The sequence below is a fragment of the Rana temporaria genome, chromosome 2, assembly GCF_905171775.1.
Source record: "Rana temporaria chromosome 2, aRanTem1.1, whole genome shotgun sequence".
Lineage (NCBI taxonomy): Eukaryota > Metazoa > Chordata > Amphibia > Anura > Ranidae > Rana > Rana temporaria.
This window is the reverse complement of record NC_053490.1, coordinates 313911958-313930996: the sequence shown is the minus strand read 5'-3', so window position 1 is coordinate 313930996 and position 19039 is coordinate 313911958. Positions and strand designations below refer to the sequence as shown.

Genomic DNA, 19039 nt, shown 5'->3' with positions numbered 1-19039 from the left:
TCACCTATAGAGTGCTGACTGCCCCTATAGGAAAAATATTTCAGGAACCTCTCCCTGACTATGTACTTGACAGAAACACAGTATATCACAGGAGCACAGGTGGTGTGGCAGGTGTAGTGCTGTTGAAATACTCAGTCACCTATAGATTGCAAACTGCCCCTATAGCTGAACAAAATTCCTAAACTATATGAAGCACAGCAGATGTCACAGGAATAGAGTGCTTGTTGATATTTCTGGAACAGCATACACCTAAAACTGTCCCTAAGCAGATTCAGCAGCCTTTCCCTCACATAAGTGAAGCAGTGACAACGAGCCAGATGCCATAAGATGATGCAGATATCAAAGAAATAAAGTGTGCTTCTTGATATTTCTGGAGCAGCATAGCAGCATAGACCTAACTGTCCCTGAGCAGATTCAGCAGCCTTTCCCTCACATAAGTGAAGCACAGTGACAACGAGCCAGATACACCTAAGACTTTCCCTAAGCAGCAGATTCCAGCAGCCTTTCCCTATCATGAGTGAAGCAGAGTAATGATCTGTGCTGTGTGCCTCTATCTAATATAGAGACTGGTCACATGATGGGTCACATGCTGCACTGGCCAATCACAGCCATGCCATAAGTAGGCATGGCTGTGATCAGTTCCCAGTCACAGTAGTAACACGAATGGCGATTGGCTGCCGTGCAGCGCGCCAAAACATACCCGAACTCCGAACCCGGACTTTTTTCATTTATTCGGGTTCAGGTCCGGGTTTGGGAAAAACCCAAAGTCCGTACCGAACCCGAACTTTACAGTTCGGGTTCGCTCAACCCGAACTATAAACTATTACGTTTTTGGACTTTAGTGCGTGTTTTAACTTTTTAACACTTTATTGTATTGGATTCAGTTATTTATTGCGCCAGTACAAAGTGTATATTGTGTCCATTTGTTCAGTTGTGTGATCTGATTCAGATCATACTGTTGAACACCCAGTTTGTATTTAGGTGCACTGGGGGGGAATGGGCACCCAAGCTTACAGTCTGTTAGCGAATAAACGAGGCATACAAAATATGGAGACATTTACAGTGATAAAAGGGAGGTACAACAAGGGAGGGAACTTAAAAACAGAACTAGCTTCACTAAATACATTTTTTTTAACAAGAAAGCTTCACCAAATAAAAATACATTTATTTAGCTAGAGAATCTGAGAGAACCGATAATATCAAGGATACTGGGCTAATCTGACATCTAGATTATAATGGTGAAGGAGTGTCTTAGGTGTGCTCCATCTTGCATTTCTACAGATGGTCTTCACTGGAACTTTAGCATAGCTTTTCCATGGTGCTCCAATGCCCCTCATAGAGGGAGCCTGTAATTCAGAGGGAGGTGGAAGCCCCACTGACCCATAAACTAATTGCTAATTGGATGGTCTTGACAATCCAGGATGAAAAGACAAGAACACTGTCTTCTAGTTTAAATGAGGCTGATCAGCCAAAATATGCATAGACATGGGACAGCAGGCAGGAACCCTTAATATCTATACTTAAAGGAACACTAAAGGTTTGTTTTTTATTAGATCAATTGATTGCTGTAAGCTAGAGCATTTAAATATCACTTACCTCGTTTTTCCTTTTGACCTCCAAAATACAGTAATCCAGGTTTGAAAATGCCATTTCCTGTCTCTCCTCTTCTTGCTTTCCACCAGCATCTGAGCCGTTTTGCATGGTGGAAAGCAGAATGTGCTCACCCCCTCCCTATGACTACAGCCCTGCGTGAAGATGCTCTCTTATCCCTTCACAGGCATGGAGGCTAAGCCTAATGGGAACTGTAGTTCCAATTAGGCCGTGATGTAGCAAGAATGAATGCGCACCGCAAACCAGGAAGTCAGTTAGAATAATGATTCAGGAGTGCTGGAGGTGAATAAAACAGCTCGATTTCAACAGGTATCAAACTAGTTATAATGCAAAACATTACTTTTTACTTTATCAGCTACTGTCAGACTTTAATTTAAGAGGAAAATATTTTTTTCTTTACAACCCCTTTAACCTTAAAAATAAAACAAATCCACACCAGTGTTGGAATAAGTATGGCCGTGGCTGCTTTATTATTGGATTTCAGACAAATTTTATTTAAATAAATAAATTCAATAACTTTCAACAGCCTAGCCACTATAGCTCAGGTTGCACATAAATATAATCAGACTTCCAAAATTATCCAAAAGACAGGTGGATACCAACCCACCTTTCACCAACCTCCCCAAACCGTGGCCATCTCAACACAAGTGCCCAAATTTGCATTAAAAATATCTAATCCTACATCGGACATCCTTTCTATATATCCTTCAATAAGACCTTCTAGCTCAGTGTGCCTGAAGGAGAAAATTCCTAAAGCTAACAGCAACTTGGCAACTGCCCTATTAATCCTACGCCTAACCTTCTCCAGAGGACGTAAAGAAGGCAGAGAAATCCATCTCAGCCTTTGCACTATTTCAGAAAAAATGATGACCGTATTGGGGAAAGATAGTTTAATTCTAAAGAGGTCATCCCTAATGTGAAAAATAATGTCTAACGTCCTGAGCTTACCAATGTCACCCCCCCCCCCCCAGATGTATAATTAACACATCTGGAGGAGGGAATACCTGAAGAAGCCTATGCATTTCAAACATTAAATTGGACCAAACCATACTCCTCCTGCCAAACCATAAAATTTTAAACTGAGAAGGGTCCAAACCCAGGTTGCTAGAATATATTCTATCCGTGGCTCTCTGATGTGCCCAGAAAACGAATGAATGGCCCAGAATCCATTCTGTTCTGCTTTCACCTAAAATAAATCAAACATAAATGTTAGGGCGGATATATAAAAGGTAACTATTTGACTTCCACCTACCAACCTTTTTAATTACATCAGAGTTTAGACCCAAACGAGCTGCTTCAGTAGCTGCGCCTATTCTAAAGGAATGTGATGTAAGATGGGATTCATGTAAATTCAGCTCTTTCAAGCATTTTTTAAAAACGCAATTAAATTGGTACTTTGTTAAAGGAGAACCCGACTCATGAATAAAACATTTATTAAATGAAGGGGGTCTAATCTGAACATATTGAGACAATAATTTTACAGGGCAAACAGGAGAGCTACTAGAAGCAAATAGATTAGCCCAGTTACCTACACCCATTTGATCAGTTTTTGACCCGCGAAGAAAAATTTTCACCAATTTTTCTGAAATAATGACATCAGAAGCCTGAATAAAACTAAATTCTGACACTCTAAGGGCTGCAAAAAATGTTAATGAAAACACTGCACGAAAAAGTATGGCTTCAAAATTGGAAAAACAAACCTTAGCAGTGACTGAACAAAGATCCCTCAAAATAGATGGAGGTGGGCAGTGGAGTTTAGTGGGCAGTGTAGTGTAGTGAAGTTTAGTGGGCAGTGGAGTTTAGTGGGCAGTGGAGTGGAGTGGAGTGGAGTTTAGTGGGCAGTGTGGTGGGGTGGGCAGTGTAGTGTGGTGGGTGGGCAGTGTAGTGGAGTTTAGTGGGCAGTGTAGTGGGGTGGGCAGTGGAGTTTAGTGGGCAGTATAGTGGAGTTTAGTGGGCAGTGTAGTGGGATGGGCAGTGTAGTGTGGTGGGGTGGGTAGTGTAGTTTAGTGGGTAGTGTGGTGGGGTGGGTAGTGTAGTTTAGTGGACAGTGTAGTGTGGTGGGGTGGGCAGCGTAGTGGGGTGGGTAGTGGAGTTTAGTGGGTAGTGTGGTGGGGTGGGTAGTGTAGTGTAGCTTAGTGGGCAGTATGGTGGGGTGGGCAGTGTAGTGTGGTGGGATGGGCAGTGTAGTGGGGTGGGTAGTGTAGTGTAGTTTAGTGGGTAGTGTGGTGGGGTGGGTAGTGCAGTGTAGTTTAGTGGACGGTGGCGTGGGTAGTGTAGGTTAGTGGGTAGTGTGGTGGGGTGGGTAGTGCAGTGTAGTTTAGTGGGCAGTGTGGGCAGTTTAGTGGGGAGGTAGTGTAGTGTAGTTTAGTGGGAAGTGTAGTGTGGTGGGCAGTGTAGTGGGGTTTAGTGGGCAGTGTAGTGTAGTGCAGTGAAGTTTAGTGGGTAGTGGGGTGGGGTGGGTAGTGCAGTGTAGTTTAGTGGGCAGTGTGGTGGAGTGGGTAGTGCAGTGTAGTTTAGTGGGCAGTGTGGTGGGGTGGGAAGTTTAGTGGGGGGGTAGTGTAGTGTAGTTTAGTGGGCAGTGTAGTGTGGTGGGCAGTGTAGTGGGGTTTAGTGGGCAGTGTAGTGTAGTGCAGTGCAGTTTAGTGGGTAGTGGGGTGGGCAGGATAGGAATCGGGTAGGTCAGTGTAGTGGTCGGCGAAGGAATCGGGTAGGTTAGGGTAGTGGTTAGTGTATGAATCAAGCTGGTCAGTACTAGTAGGAAAGGAAGCGACTCAGGGAGTGCTAAAAGTCTGCAGGTTGGGGGGGCGCAGATTACTTGCCTTGTCCCGGGCGCTGACAACCCACGCTACGCCACTGGACCTGCGTGCTCTCACTTAACTCTGTCCTTCCAGTACCAGTGACCAGGGCATTAGTCTCTGTAATGCTAGTCTGCTCCTGGTTACCAAGGGAGATGGATTTCAAGGGTGGGAGCCAGAACACCAAACCCTCTTGCTACCAGAGGATCTGTCATCTTACCAGGTATCATGCTTAATGACTGGTTGTTGTAGCTTGTTCCTTCACTTGGTTGCCCATAGCAACTATACTCCTCATCCTTGTCTTAGCGAGTTAACCTTTCTGCAGCGGTGTTACTTCATACCCCTTAGTGCAATTACAGACCCAGGTTCTTTGGGATATGTCAGAACCAACACGCACCTCATTGAAAAATGAGCTCAGAACGGTTAACATAATTTTACTGTTAAAAAGCAGGACAATACAGCAAAAACATGTCCTTTCCCTAATCCCAACTAACAACATGCTGTGGCCCAGGCATACCTCCGTAAGGCAAGAGTCCATATTGTCCATGACTTGGATGCTGTCCATGGTTCCCGATGTCTTTTGAGCGTCTTCCACTTCCACGCTACTCTCACTGTTCATTGACCCACCAACTAGCAACGAACGACTTCAGATTTTAGCGGTCCTTTCAGGTGGGCTAGCCAAAGTAAAAAAGCCCGGGAACTAGGCCAATGGCGCTTTAAGGCCTCGTACACACGACCGGACATGCTAAGAAACTTGTCCGGTGGAAACCTGTCCGTCGGACATGTCCGATGGTTAGTACACCTAACCATCGGGCCGAAATCCCCCACATGCGTCGAAGTGATTCGACGCATGCGTGGAAGCATTGAACTTCCTGGTTCGCGCACGTCGCCGCGTCATCGTCGTCGCCGCCACGTCACCGCGTTTTCTGTCTGCAGGGATTTTGGTCTGATGGTGTGTACACACATCAGACCAAAATCTCCCAGCAGACATGTCCGATGAAAACGGTCCGCGGACCATTTTCATCGGACATGTCTGATCGTGTGTACAAGGCCTAACTCTTTTCCAGACTGTGCCGGCTGCTGGAAACCAACTAAATGCATTTTAACCTGCTTACATCCACATAGAAAAACATATATATTTAGGGTAAGATACACTATAACCCTTTATGTTGCACTAACCAATATGTGTGGCAGCAAAATGTTGTGCTTTAACTCCCACATGCTGCACATATGCATCTCTGAGCGAGCTATGTTTAAACTCTGGGAGCTGCATTTGTTGGGCACTGGTGGGCTTCGGATGATGGGTACTGTTAGGCTGCATTTGATGGGCATTGGTAGGCTTCAGATGATGGGCACTGTTAGGCTGCATTTGATGGGCATTGGTAGGCTGCATTTGATGGGCACTGATAAGCTGAATTTGGTGGGCACTGATAAGGCTGCATTTGGTGGGAATTGGTAGGCTGCATTTGGTGGGCACTAATAAGTTGCATTTAGTGGGCCCTGGTAGGCTACATTTGGTGGGCACTGGTAAGCTGCAATTGGTGGGCACTGATAAGGCTGCATTTGGTGGGCATTGGTAGGCTTTATTTGGTGGGCACTAATAAGTTGCATTTGGTGGGCACTGGTAGGCTGCATTTGGTGGGCACTGGTAGGCAGTATTTGGTGGGCACTGATAGGCAGTATTTGGTGGGCACTGGTAGGCTTCAATTGGTGGGCACTGGTAGGCTGTATTTGATGGGCACTGGTAGGCTTCAATTGGTGGGCACTGGTAGGCTGCATTTGGTGGGCACTGATGAGGCTGCATTTGGTGGGCACTGGTAGGCTGCATTTGACCTCTTGTATAATTTCAGTCTCTGACCATATAATTGCAGTCTCTGACCATATCTTGTATCAAGTCTGTAGTCTCTGACCATCTTCTGTATAATTTCTGCAGTCTCTGACCATCGCTTGTATCATTTCTGCAGTCTCTGATCATCTTCTGTATCATTTCTGCAGTCTCTGGCCATCTCCTGTATCATGTCTGCAGTCTCTGACCATCTCCTGTATCATGTCTGCAGTCTCTGACCATCTCCTGTACCATGTCTGCAGTCTCTGACCATCTCCTGTATCATGTCTGCAGTCTCTGACCATCTCCTGTATCATGTCTGCAGTCTCTGGCCATCTCCTGTACCATGTCTGCAGTCTCTGACCATCTCCTGTATCATGTCTGCAGTCTCTGACCATCTCCTTTGTCATGTCTGCAGTCTCTGGCCATCTCCTTTGTCATGTCTGCAGTCTCTGACCATCTCCTGTATCATGTCTGCAGTCTCTGACCATCTCCTGTACCATGTCTGCAGTCTCTGACCATCTCCTGTATCATGTCTGCAGTCTCTGACCATCTCCTGTATCATGTCTGCAGTCTCTGGCCATCTCCTGTACCATGTCTGCAGTCTCTGACCATCTCCTGTATCATGTCTGCAGTCTCTGACCATCTCCTTTGTCATGTCTGCAGTCTCTGGCCATCTCCTTTGTCATGTCTGCAGTCTCTGACCCTGCCTGCAACAGTGCTTTCTAGTAATCATAATCCTTCCAAAGCTCTCTCACACAAGTGTGAATCTTTATGAGACACATTGATAGATTTTCTCTTTTATCCTGTTCTGGTGAAAATCCAACATGTGAGATTTTCTTTCACTTTTGTTTTTGGTGATGAGGTAAAAATAGAGAGGGTGTATCTCCCTAACTGGGGCACAAACAACAATAAAAAGCCGACAGGTAATCAAATTCCTTCTCTACTCTGTCTAAAATGTAAAACGATTATCTTTGGTTATACTTTGAAGTCCATTTTTAGATACCCTAAGTGATTTTTAGGTGCTTTGAGCTGTTCCCGAGTTGCTTAATTGATGCTTTAAGCTGCTTTCACATTCACTTTGACTTGTTTGGGGAAGAAAAGCAAATAAATATCCATGTACACGAGCTCTAAAAAGGAATGGAAAGAAAATGCAGATTACATTCATATGAAGATTATATCAATTATATTCTGGATTTCTTAAAGTGTTTCAAGGATTGTAAAGTTTATCTTTAAAAATAATTGATGTGTACCGTTTCATCAAATTTATTTAATCATGGCTAATTTCAACAGGTCAGACCAATGAAAAAGCTTTCTACAAAGTTAACAGTACTGCCACAGTTTCCGCAGCGACTATTTGATCATCGCCGATCACATTGCTCATTCATCGAAGAAGTCATATGTAAAGTTCCTGGAAGTCTCAGTGAGTATTAAAGCATATACAGCACAAACCTTACATGAGTTATAAAAGGGGTTATATTTAGTGAAACGCACAATAAAATGCTTTATCGATTACATGTAAAGTAGTGAGTGTACAGCTTGTATAACAGTGTAAATTTGCTGTCCCCTCAAAATAACTCAACACACAGCCATTAATGTCTAAATCGCTGGCAACAAACGTAAGTACACCCCTAAGTGAAAATGTTCACATTGGGACCCAATTAGCCATTTTCCCTCCCCAGTGTCATGTGACTCATTAGTGATACAAGTTCTCAGGTGTGAATGGGGAGCAGGTGTGTTATATTTGGTGTTATCGCTCTCACTCTCTCATACTGGTCACTGGAAGTTCAACATGGCACCTCATGGCAAAGAACTCTCTGATGATCAAAAAAAAAAAAAATTGTTGCTCTACATAAAGATGACTTAGGTTATAAGAAGATTGCCAAGACCCTGAAATTGAGGTGCAGCACGGTGGCCAAGATCATACAGCGGTTTGACAGGACAGGTTCCACTCAGAACAGGCCTCGCCATGGCCGACCAAAGAAGTTGAGTGCACATGCTCAGCGTCATATACAGAGGTTGTCTTTGGGAAATAGACGTATGAGTGGTGCGAGCATTGCTGCAGAGGTTGAAGGGGTGGGGGGTCAGCCTGTCAGTGCTCAGACCATATGCCGCACACTGCATTAAATTGATTTGCCTGGCTGTTGTCCCATAAGGAAGCCTCTTCTAAAGATGATTCACAAAAAATCCTGCAAACAGTTTGCTGAAGACAAGCAGACCAAGGACATGGATTACTGGAACCATGCCCTGTGGTCTGATGAGTCCAAGATAAACTTATTTGGTTCAGATGGTGTCAAGCGTTTGTGGCGGCAACCAGGTGAGGAGTACAAAAGAAAAGTGTGTCTTGCCTACAGTCAAGCATAGTGGTGGGAGTGTCATGGTCTGGGGCTACATACTTGCTGCCGGCACTGGGTAGCTACAGTTCATTGAGGGAGACATGAATGCCAACATGTACTGTGAGGTAATGACGAAGCGCTGATATTTGCGCGAAACGCGTCTACCTCTTTGCCCCTTGCTCCACCTGTCAACCACTTGTCATATGAAGCTTCAATAAAAGGATTTTTGGAAGTGCAGCCGTCCGGAATTATTTATTCACATTACACAGTATGCGAGCTGGGCTGGCACTTGACTAGTGTGTGTGTGGGCATTAACCAGAGACTCACTCACCTGGAGCAGCTTTTCTTGTTTCATGTACTGTCAGGGCAGTCTTAATAGCATTATGGGCCCCTGGGCAAAGTAATGCTCTGGGGCCCCCTACAATGATAACAGTGCAGGTAAACAGACATCAAGTAGGTAGGAGGCAGACTGCCTCCCCTGTGTATCTAGCACTCTCAGTTCCATCATGGAGCCCTCAATTTTGGGGCAGCAAGGGCTCAAGGACCAGCTGCTTTGGGGAAAATACAGGGGCCCCCCGTGCAGCTGGGGCCCCTGGGCAGTGCCCAGGTGTGCCCTCTCATTAAGACAGCCCTGTGTACTGTGACATACTGAAGCAGAGCATGATCCCCTCCCTTCAGAGACTGGGCCGCAGGGCAGTATTCCAACATGATAACAATCCCAAACACACCTCCAAGACAGCCACTGCCTTGCTAAAGAAGCTGAGGGTAAAGGTGATGGGCTGGCCAAGCATGTCTCCAGAGCTAAACCCTATTGAGCATATGTGGGGCATCCTCAAATGGAAGGTGGAGGAGTACAAGGTCTCTAAGATCCACCAGCTCTGTGATGTCATCATGGAGGAGTGGAAGACTCCAGTGGCAACCTGTGAAGCTCTGGGGAACTCCATACTCAAGAGGGTCAAGGCAGTGCTGGAAAATAATGGAGGCCACACGATATTGACACTTTGGGCCCAATTCAGACATTTTCACTTAGGGGTGTACTCACTTTTGTTGCCAGCTGTTTAGACATTATTGGCTGTGTGTTGAGTTATTTTGAGGAGACAGCAAATTTACACTGTTATACAAGCTGTACACTCACTACTTTATATTGCAGCAAACTGTCACTTCTTCAGTGTTGTCACAAAAAGATATAATAAAATATTTACAAAAATTAGCCCTTTAAAGTACAGCAGATGAGCAGATACTATATCTCCCGCTTGCGACTTTCTGTATAAAGTCACAAGCCGCAATGCAATTGGCAGTGAAAATCAATAATGAAAATTGTTGAGAACTATTTTTATAATCGATTATAATTGATTATGTCGATTAGTTGTTTCAGCCCTACACATGATTCTGCATGTTATTACATAAAAAAGGGAGTTACATTAATAAAGACAAATATTCTGTTCACTTCCCAAGGGAATTTATCCCAAATCTTTGTGAATGTGGAGAACTTTAACTTTGCAATCAACTACCCAATCACTTGAAAGGGAAATTCCAATGCTCATAATATACTCCTTAAAGCGCTTGTAAAGGATTTTTTTTTTTTTATCTTAATAGCTTCCTTTACCTTAATGCAGTACTGGTTTCATGTTCTCATTGTTCGTTTTTGCTCTCAAGTTGCTGTAATTCTTCTCTGAATGAATGAATGACTTGTATAGCGCAACGCATGCGAACTGAATTGCCTCTGGGCGCTTTTTCCAGCCAGTATCTGCTTGGCTGGTGCGTCATTTTTACCCCGTAGGATCATGACACGCTAGGGACACACAGTCATACACACATATATACATATATACTGGGCCAATTTGGACGAGATCCAATTTACCTACCAGCATGTCTTTGGAGTGTGGGAGGAAACCGGAGTACCCGGAGGAAACCCACGCAGACACAGGGAGAACATGCAAACTCCAGGCAGATGGTGTCGTGGTTGGGATTCGAACCAGCGACCCTTTTGCTGCTAGGCGAAAGTGCTACTCACTGCACCACTGTGCTGCCATGTAATTCTTCTCTGATCTCCACACTTCCTGGTTGTCTGTTTCCTGATAACCACAGTACTGGGAGCTTTCTCTCTGTGGTCACTAACTTCAAGGAGGTGTGATTACTGTGTGTCTAAAACCCCACAGCACCAATCAGTTTTCGTACATCACAGAAGCAGGAAACAACATGCAAAAACGAAACTAGAAACTACAGGTACATTATATGATTGATTTTTATCTATTTTTAATCATTTTTAAAAGGAATCGGTTAACTATTATGTCTCTATACCCTGTAAACAGTAATTTCAGCAAAAAAAAAAAAAATTCCTTTACAACTCCTTTAATTTCTTTGATGCGACATTTATATAATCAGACAGTTTTTTGAAAGCCTATTAATAACTTAAAAGCATAGCCAATCACGCCCAAACAGTTTACTAAGTCATACTTTGGTTTTCAGGAATTCATCCATCCCTGTGGAGTAAAGAGGATATCATCCACTGGCTAAGATGGGCAGAAGAAGAATACTCTCTTGATAAAACAGATGACGGAAAGTTTATACTGAATGGAAGAGCCCTGTGCATTCTTACAAAAGAAGACTTTAAATCCCGCTCACCAAGTTCAGGTAAGGTCCCTGATGACATATACAAGCACATGAACTTCAATGGCATCCTTTATGGACCTTGCTTTGTTCACTGGTCCAAATCATTTGATGGAGGGGGGGTTATGACGTGGGGTTACTTTTCAGATGTTCTTTTGCATGTAATTTTTTTTTCATAGTTAATTTTACTGAATTTCCATTGGTGCCGGCACTTCTATGTACATCTGTTTTTCAGGTATTGGTCTTGGCTTCTTATGCCGCGTACACACGATCATTTTTCGGCATGAAAAAATGTCGTTTTAAAAAATTGTCATTTCAAATGATGGTGTGTGGGCTTCACATAATTTTTCTGCATTTTTTAATGACGTTTTAAACGATGTCGTTTTTCGGGTTGTAAAAAATGATCGTGTGTGGGCTAAAACTACGTTAAAAACCCGCGCATGCTCAGAAGCAAGTTATGAGACGGGAGCGCTCGTTCTGGTAAAACTACCGTTCATAATGGAGTAAGCACATTCATCACGCTGTAACAGACAGAAAATCGCGAATCGTCTTTTACTAACACGGAATCAGCTAAAGCAGCCCCAAGGGTGGCGTCATCCGCACGGAACTTCCCCTTTATAGTGCCGTCATAAGTGTTGTACGTCACCGCGCTTTGCTAGAGCATTTTTAAAAAACGATGGTGTGTGGGCAACGTCGTTTTAATTAAATAGTTGGAAAAACGTTGTTTTGTCTATATGCCGAAAAACGTTGTGTGTACGCGGCATTAGTTTCAGTGAAGGGAACTCATAAGACGTCAGCATACCAAGACATTTTGGACAATTTTATGCTCCCAACTTGGTGGGAACAGTTTGGGGATGACCCCTTCCTGTTCCAACATGACTGCGTACCAATGCACAAAGCATAGTCCATAAAGACATGGATGAGGGAGTTTGGGGTGAAGAAACTTGACTGGCCTGCACATAGTCCTGACCTCAACCTGATAGAACACCTTTGGGATGAATTAGAGTGTAGACTGCGAGCCAACATCAGTGTCTGACCTCACAATTGCGCTTCTGGAAGAATGGTTAAACATTTACATAGACACACCTTGTGGACAGCTTTCCCAGAAGAGTTAAAGTTGTTATAGCTGCAAAGGTTAGGCCAACTCAATATTGAACCTTAAGGACTAAGACTGGGATGCCATTTAAGTTCATGTGGCGTCCCAATGCTTTTGATAATATACTGTATCACATATAGTATATCTAAACTTTTTCATACATTGGCAGTATTTTAATTTTCATTGATTGCATGTTTTTTGCAAATGTTCTAGTTAGACTATGGGAAATAGAAAAAAATCTTACATTTTATAATAAAAACATTAAAATAAATATTGACGCTCTTTGTGGGTTTGCATGTGAAATCACTTTAGAGCTGTAGAACTTCTTTTTTGCATTATGTGCGATTGTGTTGTCCACCTGAAAAGCAGCTCTTTATACCTGAGCGTCGCTCATTCGGTCGTTTTTTCCGGCGTTTTGTCGCGCGTATTCATGCTTATTTGCACGTTTGCATACAGCGTCGTCCGACGTTTTTGTACTTTGACGTTTTTTATTTTAGCCAATAGGAAAAATTATCATCTTTTCATCACTTGTTGCTATGTTAGTAGATATTTTTAATCTTCTGTCTGGGTGAAAAGTTCTATTGATTAAAGCGACAAAACGCCCGTAGCAAACTCTCGTTGTCGCGCTAGTTGCTTTAATCGAGCGTTTCCATTACTTTCTATGTGAAATGGAAACGCTCAAATACGCCCAAACCGCCCGATACGCGCGACAAAAAAGGGTCCGGAACTTGTTTGAGATTCAGGCGTTTGGCGTCAGGTGTATTGGCGTGCAGATGTGAAAAATCTCCATAGGGGATAATGTATTTTTTCCCCTCTAGCGTATTTGAGCGTCGCGCTTCAGGCGACAAAACGTTTAGGTGTGAATGCAGCCTAAGGCTGCATTCACACCTCCGCGACAAGATAGGGTGAACCTCCACTTTAAGCAGGACATAGTAGTGAGGAACAAAAGAAAGGGGAGAGCTCAAGAAAAGCTGAGCTGTCTTTCATGTCTGGCCAGCTACGAGGATACCTAGGAGAGGGACTCGAAGATATGCTTTCCCTATTAGCCACTGACTTCAAGTATGCAGGATATATCATTAAAATGTTGTTTTTGCTAGAAAAAAATATTATAAGCAATAGTCAGCATGAGTTCATGAAATCCCAAAGTTGCCAAACAACTCTGCTTTCTTTTTATGAGGAAGCAAGCAAAAATGTGAACAAAGAAGTGGCTGTGGATATGGTATACTTGTATTTTGCAAAAGCATTTGACAAGTTCCCCACACACAACTAATGTGTAAGTTAAAGTCTGTGTACAAAATTCAGTTTGTAGATAGGTAGAACATTGGCTATAAGACTGAATTGTTTTGGCGAAGGGCAGTCCCCCCCTGTCAGAACACAGTAGCTCAGCGGGGACATCACTGTACTAACATCTCATAGTTAGTGCAATGAGCTCCTCAGTTTTTTTTTTTCATTCAGCCCGCTGAGTTGAACAAAAAAAAAGAACTGTCTGTGTGTACCAGGCACTAGACTTTGCCATTAACTTGTGTAGCAAGGTCTCTGGCCTTGTCCAGTCTAATGAGAACTTTCCAGGCCAAAAGATAGCTGACATCCTTCAATATGTGGTGGGTTGTGAGGCATAGTGGGTGCAAAGATGGTAAAAGTCATTGGGCACCAGACACTTCTTGGATGTAAAAGAGGTTTTATTTCTTTTGACAGTCCTTTTGTATTTTTGGGAGAAAGAGGGTTAGGGCCAGGACACCCTTAGGTAGTTTCAAATTCAATTGACAGACTCCGACACTTCAATAGGAGGACACCCGTGCAGGGAAAGGACCCAGCAAGAAGCCACATCTGCACGTGCAGGATTGCTGTCTCCTATGATAACAGTCTTTAACCACTTAAGGACCGCCTAATGCCGATATACGTCGGCAGAATGGCACGGCTGGGCACAATCACGATTCGGTCCGAAGCTCCGTGACCACGGCCGCGGGACCTGATCGCCGACGGAGTCCCGCGATCGGTCCCCAGAACTGAAGAACGGGGAGAGGTGCGTGTAAACACACCCTCCCTGTTCTTCGTTGTGGCGTTGTCATTGATCATCTGTTCCCTGATATAGAGAAAGGCGATCAATGACGTCACACGTCCAGCCCCGCCCCCCTACAGTTAGAAAAACGTATGAGGTCACACTTAACCCCTTCAGCGCCCCCTAGTGGTTAACTCCCAAACTGCAATTGTCATTTTCACAGTAATCAATGCATTTTTATAGCATTTTTTGCTGTGAAAATGACAATGGTCCCAAAAATGTGTCAAAATTGTCCAATGTGTCCGCCATAATGTCGCAGTCACGAAAAAAATCGCTGATTGCCGCCATTAGTAGTCAAAAACAATTAATAAAAATGCTATAAAACTATCCCCTATTTTGTAAACGCTATAAATTTTGCGCAAACCAATCGATAAATGCTTATTGCGATTTTTTTTTGCCAAAAATAGGTAGAAGAATACGTATCGGCCTAAACTGAGGAAAATTTTTTTTTTTTTTATATATTTTTGGGGGATATTTATTATAGCAAAAGGTAAAAAATATTGAATTTTTTTCAAAATTGTCGCTCTATTTTTGTTTAGAGCGCAAAAAATAAAAACCGCAGAGGTGATCAAATACCAACAAAAGAAAGCTCTATTTGTGGGAAAAAAAGGACGCCAATTTTGTTTGGGAGCCACGGTCAGTTAAAGCGACGCAGTGCAGAATCGCAAAAAGGGGCCTGGTCCTTTACCTGCATTTTGGTCCGGGTCTTAAGTGGTTAACAGTTCCTAACTCAAATGTAACAATCCTTTCAGCTTCACTTCAACGGCTTCTTGTAGTTCTTCAACACAGCTTCCAGTCTCTCAATAGACCCTTTGATTCACTGACTCTGAATCCTTTGAACTCCTCCAAGGTTTTGTGGTGGTATCCCCTCAAGCGTCACCCACGCATCCCTGCTGGGTCTCTAGCTTGGCCCTCCAGATACTTCTCAAGCTTCACCCCTGCTAACCGGCAAGGTCCCCGACTTGACTCAAAAGGCTGCTCTTCAAGCGTCTCCTTCGTGGGTTGGGTCCCTGACTTGATCACTGCCTGAAGTTTCCTGATTTTCCACCGTGCCCTTTCGGTGAGAATGTGGTTCTGGTACTTGCTTCAGTTACTCACGGTGGCCCCTAGTAAAGGTGGTTGGTCTATTCGTGGCGACAGCTCCCCTTCTACCTCCGACCACCGACTGGTTCCCTGGCCAACAGAACCGTCAGTTTTTGTTGGAATGCAAGCCCCAATCCCAACCCTGCGCTGCCCTCTGACTTCTGTAGAGGCCCTCACACAGCCTGGCAGCCAGAGGCCCAATCTCCGGCCTAGCAGCCTGGGTGTACGACACAAATATCCACCCAGACAGCCGTCTAGGTGGCACAGCACCTAGATCACCTGACCTCCCCCGAATATATAGGTTCTCGCAGCAGGCCAAGGGATTCAAGAAAACCCCTGCCCACTGAGATACCCCATATACTCATAACCTGACCTTGGGTTGCCCTCATATCTAGTACTACGAAGTACCAGCCACCTAGTAGTAAAAGAGAAAGGTGCAACAAGGCCAAACTTAGGGAGAAATCAATATTCCTGGCAAGTAAATTTGTGAGGAGCTCCATGACTAAACCCCAGGGCGCTACACTTGGAAAATGAATCTATAGAGGAAAGCATCTACCCACCAACCCACGATGAAGATACTGTAGTGTACACACTAAAGTATGATTGTACAATCGCCCTTAAATTTACCAATTCAGTGTAATATGAGGCCAAAACTATATAATCCATTCAGTCTGTATCAAATTAGTCAGGCCCTTGTATTTCATTATTGTTGGTAGACCTAATGAAGATGGTATAATCACATTGTATAGTACAGTATACTCTTATGGAATCACTGGTGCAATATGTCTCAACCGTTATCAGGTGTAAATTAGTGAAGAGTTTCAAATTTTCTGTGTATTAAAGAAGAAGTATAGGCAAAGCTTTTTTGGCTGTACTTCTCCTATGGAGAAGTTAGGGTTGCCCCATCATCCCTTTAATCCAGGACACACATTAATTACACAGGTTCTGTGGTTTATTAAGGTGGTAATTAAACTCATTAGTTGCCTTATCTGCATTAAATCAGCCTCAGAATCAGTGTACTTCATATGTGTCCTGGATTAAAGGGGTGATGTGGCAACTTTAAGGCCCCTCTCACACTGGGGCGGTTTGCAGGCACTATTGCGCTAAAAATAGCGCCTGCAGACCGACCCTAAACAGCGGCTGCTGTTTCTCCAGTGTGAAAGCCCCGAGGGCTTTCACACTGGAGCGGTGCGCTAGCATGACCCCCCAAAAGTCCTGCTAGCAGCATCTTTGGAGCGGTGAGAGGATCGGTGTGTTTACCGCTCCTCCACCGCTCCTTCCCCCTGAAAGCAATGGGAAACCGCGGCTATACCACCGGCAATGCGCCTTTGCAGATTTCTGATGGTATAGCGCTGCTATACCGCCACAGCATCTCCCGCCCCAGTGTGAAAGGGGCCGAACTGGAATGCAGTTCATTATTCACTCCTGTGACCAGTTTTCAGCCAATAGCGGGCTAAAGCCCACTGTTGGCTGACATCACAGAGTCGGTCCAGGCTCTGAAAAGATCCTGAACAAATGGTCAGAATCCACCCAGATGCCTGGACTGGCGAGCTGCTGGGAGACTGAGACAGCTGTTCCCACCATCTCCACAGCCCAGCTTTCCAATAAGTGCTGGAGGGGCAGAGCACAGTGACAGGCAGTCACCGACTCTCTGCAACCTGAAGATCGAGAACTGACCGATCAACAGTGTTTGACCGCTCAGTTCTTGGTCTTAGAGCCGGCTGGGGTCAGATGTAGCATCAGGGCGATCCTGCATCCACCTAGGTGAGTAAAAATATACTGTGTGTATATATATATATATAAATATATATATATATATATATATATATATATATATATATATATATATATATATATATATATATATATATATATGTGTGTGTGTTTTTGTGAAACCCATACTTCTTTCTTAAATATATGTATGTAAATCCAAAACAGGTAGATGCACTCATGGATCTTGCAGTGGAGGTAAATTAAAACAGCAGCATTTTTATTGCCGACATTTTGATGAAGCTCAGTCCATCTTTCTCAAGACACAACGTGGAAATGAGCAGACTAATAAACCCAAAGTCCCACTCACCAACAACACCCCCTAGTGATGACAACTAGTAGTGGAAGGGTAAAAAGATTCATATAGGGTAGAGGTCAAGGAAAGACCACAAAAGGAACAAATCACAATAGTTAGTCAAACAAGTAAAATATACAACACCCCAGCTTAAATAAAGCAATACAGAAATGGATCATGCATAAAAAAGGCCAATGCAGAAAAAGTAGAAACAACAAAGCATATTATAAGCACTCACAAGATGGCCACCATTGCACATGGCAATCACCAGGCAGGAATGCACCACCCATATTTAGTAACAAAACATAATAATAAAACAATAAGTGATGTGCAAGGACAAAAATAATAATTACAAAACAGCCACGCACAAAAAAAAAAAAACGATGCAAGACCAAACACTCCACATGTGCCAAAGTGTAATGCTGCGTACACACGGTCGTTTTTCGGCATGAAAAAAAAAGTCATTTTTCAGCATGTCCAAAAAACGAAGTTTTTCCAACTTCATCATTAAAAACAACGTTGCCCACACACCATCGCTTTAAAAAAATTATGAGCAAAGCGCGATGACGTACAACACGTACGACGGCACTCTGAAGGGGAAGTTCTATTCGCCTTTGGGCTGGTTTAGCTGATTCCGTGTTAGTAAAAGACGATTTGCGCTTTTTTGTCTGTTATAGCGTGATGAATGTGCTTACTCCATTATGAACGGTAGTTTTACCAGAACGAGCGCTCCCGTCTCATAACTCGCTTCTGGGCATGCGTGGGTTTAAAACGTTGTTTTTGCCCACACACGATCATTTTGTACAACACGAAAAACGACATTTTGAAAAACGACATGAAAAAATGCAGCATGTTCGAATTATTATTTTTTGTCGTTTTTCAGAAGCCGAAAAACGATGTGAAGCCCATACACGATCATTTTAAATGACGTTTTAAAAAAATTCGTTTTTTTTTCATGCCGAAAAACGACCGTGTGTACGCTGCATAAGAGTATGAATAGTACCCTACACAGGACAAATATACTGACAGTGCACAAAGATAGGAATACACACACATGTGCGTAGTACTCCACAACCAGATAGAAGAAACCTGAGGCTCAGCTATATGAAAAGTTTCAGAGGATGACTGAATAGTGAAGAGTTTATATTTATTTGTCTATTATATGTATGTATGTATATATAAATAATTATAATAATGATTTTTATTTTTATTTTACATTTTAGGTGATGTTTTATATGAACTGCTACGATGCATTAAGACTCACAGACAAGGGCTCACCAGTCATCCTGACTTCAGCCAGACAATAAGAAAGTATAACCATCTTCATACTAAGACTTGTATAGGTGAGTTAGATCATTTGCAATGGTATTGTTTTATTTTTTTTGCTAGGTACAAGATGTGTTCTATAGGTGGCACTGACTGATGGGGACTGATAGATGGCACTGATAGATGGCACCTATGGGCACTGGCACTGACAGGTGGCTGGCACTTATGGGCGGCACTGACAGGTGGCACTGATAGCCGGCACTTATGACACTGACAGGTGGCTGGCACTGATA

The 19039-nt window shown here is 43.5% G+C and overlaps 1 protein-coding gene across 3 annotated transcripts in view; it reads left to right on the top strand.

The window, feature by feature from the left end:
* LOC120927016 (transcription factor ETV7-like) overlaps nucleotides 1-19039 on the top strand; it is an 88970-nt gene that overhangs the window by 46889 nt on the left and 23042 nt on the right. For all 3 annotated transcript variants that reach the window (XM_040337407.1, XM_040337406.1, XM_040337408.1), the window contains exons 2-4: nucleotides 7525-7654; nucleotides 11037-11201; nucleotides 18704-18823. In XM_040337407.1, the coding sequence (XP_040193341.1) occupies nucleotides 7525-7654; nucleotides 11037-11201; nucleotides 18704-18823 (415 nt within the window). The remainder of the gene's footprint in view (nucleotides 1-7524; nucleotides 7655-11036; nucleotides 11202-18703; nucleotides 18824-19039) is intronic.